A 12418-nucleotide genomic window follows, 5' to 3' on the forward strand; every position below is an offset into this window, starting at 1 on the left:
TAATATTTGAAGCAAGCAATTTTGTTAATCATTTTCCCATTTCCTTATTCAATTGCATTTCTCCTACTAATTGTCATGAAAATGCAAATATTTTTAATTACAGATTTTCAAATCATAACCTTTTTTTTTTTTTTACATAAACAGAGCCAGAATGATGAACAATATGTTGATTAGTAATTTTGTAATACTGTGTGGAAACTTTTATGTTTAACAAGTTGAAGTTTGAAACTTTGTCAATCATTACTTGTATAATTTTACCTAATTGGACAATGGTTTTAGTTTAACTTAACTTAGTTAGATTTATCTAATAACAATTACTCCATAATATAGCCATAATATTAATTTATAAGTGGCCATATGGATGAGGATTGGGTATTTATTTTGGATTTTAATTTAAAAACAATTTTATCATGGTTGCCTACTTGAAAAATCTGAAAAGACTAATAAATGTTTAAAATGTATGTACTATAACCAATTTTTTTACACATTTTTTTTCAGTTTTTCGCAATGTATTGAGTTACAAACACAGACTTTGTCAATGTTGTTTCACATCGATTTTTCGAGTAGGATATGATGATCAAGTTGTTTTATAAATTAAAAATCCAAAATAAATACCCAATTCTCATCCATGTGGGATCATAGGAAATATCAGTGTTACTTATTCACCAATATCTGCAGTAACTAGAATTAAAACTTTGCCAGAGAGACTGGAAATAAAGACTATATATCAAATAAAGTCAAATATAATGTATATTGAGTAAATTATTAAGATACCATCCTTTTAACTTTTCATAAACTTTAATGTACTGTATTATTGATATGAAGTATTATGCATAAAATTAACAGATTATAGATTTGTTAAAAAGACAAATTCATAATTGCATTGTTCATTTTTTATTGACTTTAAAAGGGGCACATTCTTTAACTGACCTAACAATGCCAAAATAATAGCTTTGGTACTTTCCTTTGTTTCATTTAAAAAAATATACTAAATATTATTAACCATGTATTCAGAATATCATTTATTTTTCAAATTATATCTTGACATAAAATTCGGTTTTGAAAAGAAATTGAAAAATGTTTTTGTGTTTCAATTGACTGAATGAAGTGGATTTATAGTTGCAGAGTATGCCACTTTCATCAATAATAGTAAGGTTCTTGCATATAAAACTGTAAGATGCGTCATGTTGCAGCACCCTCATCGATGTGTGAGGGCGCCCTGTCATGATGTATCTTACAGACTATTTGTTGTATATAATAAATGCAGGTGTTTCAAGCTTTTACAAATTTTATATATAAATTGCAAGGTTTATACACAACAAGAATATTTACAAAGACTGAACATAAAAAGTGACACAACACACTAACAGGTTTACATGGATTTTTACCTATTCTTCATCCTTGAGACGACAATGACGACACACAACGTATGGTAGCAGTGGTGAAGCACAGTCAGCGGGTAATTTGACACATTTATACATGAACGATGATGAACATGTTAGACAGGGAAGACAGAGCGGGGTTAGACCATATAATTATCTACATGTATGGCAGGCATGGCATGGTTCTACCCAGGATGGAATGATACAGTTTAATGTGATTTGAATAACAAAAGAATGTTATTATTATGTAAATTTGTTTGATGTTGTTTTGAATTAAGAAACCATGGCAGTCACTTGTCTTACAACAGCCTAGGGAGAACCATGCATAGTACATGTGTACAATTCAGTGGACATGCATTACACATTGAACACAAAACAATAAACACAATGACTCAGGAATGATCAACACAAATTTCTTAAAGAGGAACAAATGGTGAGGATGATTTCATCTTAGCTGCATTGCTTTATGCCTAGGAAACCTAGAAATAGTCATTTTACCAACCATGCACTGTGTAACTTGTCTGAAATAGAGTTATAACAATTGACTTACACGTACATTTAGGCCAGACCTACTGTATACTGATGTAAAGCATTCTGGGAAACAAACAGTGTTAGGAGCTTCGTACTTTTTTAACCCTTGCCTAAACAATGCTGAGGCTAATTGTATCAAGAGGTGTGAAACTCCTATTTTTGTTTTGTTTCCCAGGATACCTTGCTCCAGTTGTACATCAGGCCTCTTCTGAGGCAAATTTGATAATGCTCATAACTCTATTTTAGAAAGGCACATGATAATTTGGTAATTTTCTTGGTCACTTAAGCATAAAGAATGGCAGTAGAGATGAAAGCAGTCTTGCCTTTTGTTCCCCTTTAACATATACATAAAAAAATAGATTGATAGTGTTAATATGATGGTTTGATCAGAATGTCTTGATTCAGTACCAAACCATATACTATACTCTGTGTAATACATGTACAGGGTAGCTTGTCATGTACACTGTATACTGGCCAGGTTACATATGCAACACCTTGACATTGGTTTGTGAACTTGGATGCAAATGAAACAAAAAATAAAACAGCAAAACATTCACTGTGTACCTCTCCATGGCAAAACTTGTATGCATTCCATGGAACTAGACAAAGTGCACTTTTATGTACAAAATTTGCAACCTTTTACTTCTTTGTTGAAGTGCAAGCTGAAATTACTTCTGTGCTGATGTGATGGGAATTTATATGTGAATCATGAAGACAGCTGCAAGAACTAAGCTCTCTTTAATCTTCATGCTAAGATTGTTGTATCTGCCATTCTAAATTTCTGACCAAACCTACCTTGAAATCTTTTTGTATCCCTTTGAGCCACTTTTTTCCAAGTGATTTCCATCTTGGCCAAGGGTTGAACGCTGTCACATAAAAGAACAGCATAATTTAATTAAAGAACTGCCGATAGAGACATTCTACAAAGTTTCATGAGTTGTCTGCTAAAACATTGAATTTCAGACAATATATACACCAAACAATTAAATCTTGACTTTTTTATTGGCACAGCACTCTGCACAAAATATTTTGAAACAATCTCTTGTCGAGCCATGAAAAGAAACTTATTGACAGAAAACAGTGCAACAGTTTTTGATATAGAGAACACAGTTATTTCAAACTTATTGCCAGGAACAGTGCGACAGTTTTTGATATAGAGAATAGTGATTTCAAGATTATTTCAATGCAAAATGAGCCAATTTCCATGCAAGATGAGAAAATTATGAAATAAATTTAAAATGCTGTATTATCACATAATTATGTACCTGGTTAAGTAATACTGGCATCGGTATGCATGCACACCAGTACTAGTAGTGGTATTTATCAAAAACACATATTTTGCATACCTGCATGCAAAATGCAATTTGCATGATTGCATACTATCATTTTATAGAATTTTGCTTGTTCTGATAAACATCATGTATACAGAATCCCTTGAGTGCCATTATGGGCATTGGGCATTTACATTGTGTGTTTAGTGTTTTCTGCTGCACTTTCACTTAACTATGCCTTTGAAAGTACGGCTACAGAGAACCCTGCAAGCACTCATAGTAACAAATACCCCAAGTACCATGCTGTGAGCTACACCTGATGGGTCAAAGTTGATAATTCATACTCACTATAATATGATTATTCCATGCACTTCTCATATGCATTAGGAATGGTGATGTAAGTTTCAGTATGTAAATGTCTAACTTTGCACTTCTGCCGTCTGAATTTCCATACAAAAACTCATTGGTTGTCAACCTTTCATCAGTTCTTATAATCTCTCCATTTGTTAGATCAACCGTTGTTTTCAAGTGAACATTTGGCTGTTCTATTGGTGAGTTTGTTTTCTTGGCACCCTTGCCTTTCTTTTTCTCCTCCTTTTTCTTCTTCTTACCCCGAGTGTTGGACATCTCGGAATACCTCTCTTCACCCCTTGGAGTAGTCAGCTCACCAGTGTCGGTAAAACTTAACTTAAATGGTTCGGCTTTCCTTCTATCAAGTGGAGCATGGTTGGTGTCTGCCTCATTTGGTTGTGGAAGATTTCTGTAGACTGGAGGTGTTTCATTAGACCTGGCACTGAGTTGTGGACTGTACAGTGTTGATGCGAGACTACCAGAGTAGGACCTTGCTGTATCTAACATTGGATATTCATCTGGATTGTCTTCAGGCCGAAGTGGAAGAGGTCGACATGGAACTAACTGCTCAGCTAGTTCCCTAGAAAACTCCATGTGGGAATGGAGTTGATCATCAAAATCAATATTATCTCTTGATGACAGAGATAATCTCTTCAATTCAGATGTAGGAAGAGACATAGATAGTCGGTCATCCTCAGACACACTACATTCAACATGTAATTTTCTCAGTTCAGATTCATTTAAACTATAAAGTAGTGAATCCCCAGCTTTTGCTCTGACTGGGGGAGACTCGTTAAATGTACACATCCAACTCCTTGGTGTTGTTGAATTGGATGGAGCTGAACCTCGTCTTGGTGTTGTACTTTCTGCTCTTTCTTTTTCACCATCTTTCTTCTTGTTTTCTTTCTCTTTGGACTTGTCTTTCTTCTTTGATTTGGAAGCCACATTGGTGGAATACACTACCGAGATATGCTGTGTATTCTCTCGTTCCTCTCCTTGTAGAAATTCAGGGAAGTCATTCACCTGCAAATAACAATAGTAATGAATGGTAGTTATCAATAAATAAATATAATAATATCTGTTTTGTGGCAGTGTTTACATTCAGAAAAAAGTTAATATGATCATATGATTGGATAACAAAATATAGACCAAAATGACCTTTGTTACCATTACATCACATTTCAAAAATATCTAGAATTTTTTGACAAACTTCCTTCACAACCAAATTGATCACTTTAGGTTATCAATGACACAAAGGTGTGCCAGTTTGATTTGTTTGGTTTCAGTTACATTATATCATTGATTTACATTGTTATCATAGTACTGTCAGCACTCCTCTAGAGTAAGTGTTAAGCATACTGACAATGTTTCAATGTGAAGAATATAACAATTAATAACCTTCCATTGATACATGTATGTAAAAAACACAGAAAGACTATAACACAGTCACACCTTTACATGTATATCATTTTACTTCTGTATACATACATGTAGCCTTATTAAGATACAATACAATCATGTACAATGTAGTTGACAAGATCAAGAATCAATATATTGGAGTTGATAATAACAATATTTCAGGGATGTTCAGTATGCCTGCTCAGCCAATATGACAGACCATGAAAACTTTAAAAAATAAAAAATTGTATTTTTTTCTGATTTTGTTCAAAATGAGACCCAATCAGGACTATTACTTTGTCACCCTGTCACATTCCCTATCACCACTGTGGTGTTTCATATGCAAACCCAATTTTTATCATTTTGACCCACAACAAAACAGTTATGATTCATTACTGGGGACACTGGTTAGTTGTATCAGGTGAGTATGGACATTGCTCAAAGTATACATTCTACAGTCTTATAATACAATATATGTTCATCATGGAAGCACTAAGTGACCAAGATTCACAATTTTTCCACCAACCTACAGTGACATCATCACAGAAGGTGGACAGTTAGATGTACATAACTGACAAATACTTTCCCACTTGAATTTACATATATTGAAGCAAACCTTTTCACATATCTGGTTACTCAACACCTCCAGTAAATTTGGATCATTCTGTCAGCTGATCAGATGGAGTTAGACTTTGAAGAAAGACAAGTGATTTGTTTGAAACATGTCTGTTTCTCAATCAAAAGTGGAAGAAGAGAACTTGTGTATAGATTCTACACTCTTGTTTTATCTAGTACATACTGGTGTTGTCATGGTAACATCACTATGTGAAATGATTAAATACCTCACTAGGCAAAGTAACACCTGTGCAAAATCATTTGTTAACATGTTAATTTCATGACCAGATTAACCTATTAACCTTTGACCCCAGGTTTGGTCCTTTAATCTGATGCTAGTAGCAATGCTAGTGATTTATTTATTTATAAGTTTACTTTTTTCTTATAATTTCAGTTAGACAAACTTCTGATTTTTTGTCATAATGTTAACAGTTAAAACTACACTAAGTGCACCTGAAATGATTTTACACTGTTTTGTTACATATAATGATATAAATTATAATATCGTACACACTGCACAGTATTGAATCACCTGTAGGTACATACATACATTTTATTTGTGTAGCAGTACACTTAGTATGGTGCAATATATCCAGTCAAATTGACTTTTGGGTCCACATCTTAAAAAATCAGCACCCCAATGAATCTCACGTTCAACTTATTACTATACTACTAATAGATAAAACAGATCACTAATTGACCTTTACAATATCTAATTATTGTTTTTTTTAATAATATTCACTTGAGTATATATTGTTGGTTGTCTAATTGAAAAAAAATAATACTCCAGTTACAGCAAGTACAGGTTTAAGTTTGTAGGCATAAAACATTATTACTAAAGTGTACATTTCAAAGGGATTATTAAAAGGGAAGAATTTCTTACATTTGGCACTCATCTGACGGTGTGGAACTACAACATGTAAGAACTGTACATCATAGAATGTTTCAACAGTTATGGCTATAATTAGGGTCTAAGATTATTTGAAATATTTCCTTTTTGGTCTGTAAATTTAAAAGTGAATCTTACTGTACATATTTCCAGACATATAGTGAAGTGATGCAACTGCTAAATTACCAGTCCATAGAATCCCCATTAGGCATTTATGGGACAGAAAAAAAATTAGATTGCAGATCAGATACAGTGCCACATTGCCTGTAAGACTTTCTAGAGATTTACAAAACCCAACTCCTAAGTCTGTCAATCACGCATTTACCCCTTAGAACTAACTGTCACTATTAAAGCTATAAGCCTTGCATCTTTTGAAATATTGCAACCAGAGATGTTGACCTAAAGAAGACCTGAAGTGCTGCTATTCTGAGTACAATTCATCTTTACACAGTATGTATTTATACCTTAAAGCTAGGAAATCCTATCCTACTCTTTAACAAGTAAAACGTGTATAATTATCCTTAGACGTGTAGTTGCTATGGTAACCAATACAGATGGTATCAACAATGACGCTGATAACGAATAACAGCACTATGGGTAATAAATTTTGCAGAATTTTAATTCTCAGACTATTTCTTTTTTAATAAGGGAAAATAGATTTAAAAAAAAAAAATTTGCATCTTGATATTTATACAAATGTAGGTATTACCAATCCAAGAATCAACAAGACAGAATTGCATTGTTGTATACATTTATAGTTACTTTTAGACAGTAATGTAGAAAATAGCCAGAAGGCGGAAAAATTAACCTGGTGTCAGTCATAAATTTCCATACATGTAGTTCGGCTATAGCAACACTGTAGGAAGGTAAATGTAACCTAATATATAGCAAGCCTGTTTCCTAGGGTGATGGTAGAGGGGGTGGGCGTGGGGTGGCTGTGGGGGTGGAGTGCATTGTTAATCATAAGACATACACAGTTTTGCTTTTTTTATATACCAAATTTATCACTTTTCTTCCTGTTTTCTTTTTGTTTTTGTTTTTTATTTAAATGATACCAATATGTTAATCTATAAACCATCCATGGCATTGGAGTACCTAATACTTTGTATGGCAAAGAAAAGAATTCAAGTGAGATATTAGGTCTGAACTTTCAGAACAAACGGGTTTATTAAATGACAAAGGTGGATCGCTCCCCAAGAGAGTTTACTGGTATTATTATATAGTGATGTATTTATGTTGAGGTCAATGGGGCAAAAAACGGACACATGGACACAATGTATAAACCACAGAATGAAAATAATTGATGGTGCAATGTAATTACTACTATTTCTAAACTTACATTGGACAGCTTCAAAGACTTGGTACAATATTCAAATCATGTCAGCTACATTTCTATGTATTGCTAGATCTAGGTCAAAGGTCACAGCAGCAACCTGCACTATTACAGTATATGGTCTACAAAGAATCTATTCAAAAATACCAATACCTATATCAGAAAGAGGTGTACTTAAACAACACACGGTACACACAAAAGCAGTACATACCACAATCAAAGGAACTCCTTTTGGGTCCGAGTCTATCATGCCATCATTAATGGTTGTTGCTATGGTAACACCATGGAAACAAACAACATCTGTATCTTTGCCTAGTGATTAATAGGTTCTTACCAGCTATTTATTGACAGTGCTTTGTACTTGATCACAACAATGCAGTTGTGTCTTTGATTGTTTGGCAGAATTTAACGACATAATTTGAATTCTACCAGGTCTACTTGTTATTATCGTATAGATAAGATTTAGGTACTTTTACCAGATTGTTATATCATTTTCTTGTGAGAAGCCTATTGTACTGTTACAGTATAATTGTGGTACTCTTGGCCAAACTGACTCATTGATAATCAAGTAATAGCTGGTAACAGGAAAGTCATCACACATAATTGCTGGATGGTCAAAGATGAGAAAACAATAATTATTGTTATGTACATGTACTGTAAAGCCATACCTACATTGTATAACTACTATTAATTATACCGTGCATAAGCCAGAATTATGGAATTTATATCCCAGTCGTTCTATGTTATGACAGCATGCATCTATGTCATGACAACGAGTGTCTATATCACTGGTTCTGCTGTCTTCAAATATGAGTCAAAATGTTCAAAATTACCATGATTACTTTCCCTGGTTTTTCTGTGATATTATTGGCACTGGTATAATTATGTTATTCTCCAATATTTGTTTTCATTTTCTTTGTTCAGGCACAGAAAATACTCCTAACCTAAGTGTTTTGTCACTACTCATCTAGTGGACTCATAGTAACAAACACCCCTTGGGTCACTTATAGTTTCCTTGGCAGAAAAATGTTGGGGAATAATATCTAAATAAACCCCAGCAGGCCTGCAATAGTAGGTGTATTATTTGAAATATGAATTACATACAGCTTGTCAATGAATCAATACTGCTGTGACAGTTAATATGTTGTCCTTTCTTACCTGAGATCATCTAATTGAAGTACATCAACACAGTGAATGACTTACGTACATCAAGAAAACATAGATTTTAAATTGATCAAAGACTCATTTGTTGAAACTCTACCATGAGATATCCTATCATTCATATGATGTTTACTAATACTATCTTGGTTTATTAGGTCACAACACAGACATCAACTAGTCAAGAACAGTGTTGTAATCCACAAAGCAATGAATTAATGACTATGCTGAGACTTAACTATAACTTTACCAAATAACTAGATAATAATCATTGGATAAACATGCCCTTTGTTGCAGTAACAAATTGTACATAGCATAGGAACTACTTAAAGTAAGTGCATCTTTACAATTTTCCACTTTTGATGGTATTACTATAGTCATGGTCACCTGACCAAAAAAGTTAACTGTAACCACCGATATTTTATTCCTGACTACATGTAGTTGTGTCTTGCTACTATAGGATCCCTAGACCACAATTCATTATAAGTCTTTAGATGGATTTTGCTGAAATGAAAAGCTAACATCATTTACATTGTCAACAGATCAATGATTAGAGTACCAGTACATTGCATTTGCTGTGAAACACTGAGACCAAATACAGACAGTAACAAAACCAACAACAATCAGTCAACATTTTTTCATTGGATCTGGATAACTATTTTCAATCTATTCATGTAATATTGACCAATTTATTGTTGAATGTAGCAGATGGCTGACAAAAGCATTCATGATTTGGTATAAACCAGAGTTTGCATGCTTATAGTGTTGGATTCTTTCCAATTGAGTTCACAAGATACAATATTAATCAGATTAGAAATTAAGCAAAAAACACTGCTATTCACAATATCAGTATACTATAGCCATAACTTTTTGACAGAAACATTAATTAGTTAGTTATTAATTAGTTAGTAATATATATATTATAGTAACACATGATAGCAAGGGTAATATCATGCTTTATTGCCCACTCAAGGGATGCATGCCGGATGGTAGCCATGACTGTAATATTGATGATGCCCAAGCGAGTGTTTAATTACACCAAACAAAGACTGTCAAAGTCAAAATGAGCCGTATTACCACTAAAAAAACAATTACGATTTCAGAAATGTTGATGCAATCAAGCAGTTGAAAAAGTTTTGAAAGACTGATAAGCTAATACGTAGCCTTATGAATTTTACTGTTCATTTGTAGTAGCTGCCGATTATTCTGCATGCTATTTACTTGCCATGGCTAAACATGAATTTGAACTTGTGAACGACCACTTGTTATGCATAGAGTGTATGCGCATATACTGATATAGTGCAACATCACAGCATGCGGTAACATCAAAACATATCGGGCAACATCACTTTTTTTCAGAATGTCACATGTTCCCATTGTAGCCAATGACAGGCTGAGTCTATGGTATCAGTGAGGTATAATAATTATTAACATTTAAGTTGTTTGTTTGTTTGTTTGTTTGGTTGGTTGTACAGACTGTATCACTGTCCATTTCATAAACATGATAGAATACCTCACAGCTTAGATTTCTTCAAGTTTATAAACAGAACTCTGAATATTTACAAAATACAATATGGCATCCAACTGATGCCTAAAGTTTGTATGTACATGTACATGGGGTGACAAGTCATGTACAGTTACATTACAAGAGAGCAAATAATGACAATGACAGAGTGTACATATATCATTGCAAGGGGGAGGGGTGAGTCTCATGTCACATTGTGTTTCACTGTATTATTTACAAGGAGCAAAGAATCATAGATACATTATCAGATTATGAGCTCGGGGTGAAAGGTCACATACATGATGGTCTGAAGGAGACAAATTATGATGATTTATGAACTGACAGTCATTAATTGTCTTTATTTCAGGAATCCCTACTTTGTAGTTTTTACTAAATTTTGTAAATAACATTCTTAGTATCCCACACACTTACATTGACTTGTAATTTCAATGCAATGTACTTCATTTCAATGTATGACAATTTACTTTACACACGTCAGTGACAGGAATTCATCTTTCTGAGACTGAGTGTAAAATGTACTTGAGTATTTAAATAAACAAGATCCAAGTGTGCAGCCACACAAAACTCTGAATTGAATTGAATTGAAATTAGTTATCTTGTTCCCACTCATGCTATTAATGAAACAGGTTTCAAACCGGAAGTTTGAATCAATTGGTCAAATGATTTCAAATTGATTCTGCATCAACTAAATCACATCAAAACCAGTTTTAGACTAGACTGTCGACAGTCGTTCGTGCCTTTTTTGATAAATTTCATCTAAATCAACGTCGTCGCCTTGCTCCGTAGCACTGGATAATGTGTACTGATAGGAACTGCGATTGCCGAAGGCACGAATTGTGAGTGCCGAAGGCACGCTCGTGCCTCCGGCACTCATTGATCAGTCTGTGGTTATAGTATTGCTCCGGATCGGAGCATGGCAATGACTTTAGTTTTAGATAAAATGTAGCAAAAAGGCATGAACGACTGTCAACAGTCTAGTTTTAGACTGGAAACAGGAGAAATTACTTGAATGATTTTTCAGATTTCCATGTGGGGACAGGACAGTACTATACATTTGTACATACGCACATAATGACATACAGTAAGTAGAGATATCAGTAGCCAAGTCTAGGGTTACATCATTTACCTCAGACCACTACATGAGAGCTTTTAAGGCCCCAACCCACCTATATTTGACTGGGTTTAAACAAACAGTCTACTAGGAAAGTATAAGTGGGTATTAAAGAAGGGTATTGTTCACTTTGTTGCTCAAATTCAAACCAGTCTACACCTTTAATACAGGTGGTTTGAACAAACAAATGTAATTGAGAATATTCACTGTGACCCAGTAGGACCAAGCTTACCTTTCAATACCAGTGTTTGCTCCTATATTATATCTAAACTTATGAGAGCTGGCAATCAATGACATTTTTTGAAAATAAATTCATGAAAACAAAATAAACACTATGGAGAGAAAATTTCATTTGATTTTCTATAATTAGATTCTGAGAATGACAGAACTTGAAATGTTGACAAATTGACAAAAAGTCAAAATTCAAACATTAAGTTACTGAAATAAGTACAGTTGAGCTGGGTAAAACTAATTAGTGCACAGCCTAATTTCCATCTGGGATAAATAGAAGTGTCACGACAATGTAGATACTGTGGTACTGGACTAGGTTATTATAGCCTAGATACTCTATGCTGTCTGGTTTGAAAACGTTGTTTGCATATATATATGGTCAAATCTGTACATGTATGTTGAGTCAAACACCCTTGTCTCTAGGCTATAGGTATTATCCTACTACTAGTACTATAATACTATACTATACCAATCAATGAACAAGGGGTGTGGCAGTATTTGGTACACTTAACCTATGACCCCAAACAATTTGATGCCTAGCAATTCACAAATACATTAACATTTAGTTAAGTTGAATTGAAACTGATATTTTTAGAGATAAATTAGGGCATATAATCAATAAA

At 33.8% G+C, this 12418-nt stretch overlaps 1 protein-coding gene across 1 annotated transcript in view; it reads right to left on the reverse strand.

The window, feature by feature from the left end:
* The window catches only part of LOC144435759 (uncharacterized protein C12orf56-like), a 40960-nt gene that overhangs the window by 13344 nt on the left and 15198 nt on the right, over nt 1-12418 (reverse strand). Inside the window, exons 2-3 of the mRNA XM_078124378.1 lie at nt 3533-4558; nt 2709-2779 (exon numbers count right to left, since the gene is read on the reverse strand). Of these exons, the coding sequence (XP_077980504.1) occupies nt 2709-2779; nt 3533-4558 (1097 nt within the window). The remainder of the gene's footprint in view (nt 1-2708; nt 2780-3532; nt 4559-12418) is intronic.

This window comes from Glandiceps talaboti, chromosome 1 (assembly GCF_964340395.1).
Source record: "Glandiceps talaboti chromosome 1, keGlaTala1.1, whole genome shotgun sequence".
Lineage (NCBI taxonomy): Eukaryota > Metazoa > Hemichordata > Enteropneusta > Spengelidae > Glandiceps > Glandiceps talaboti.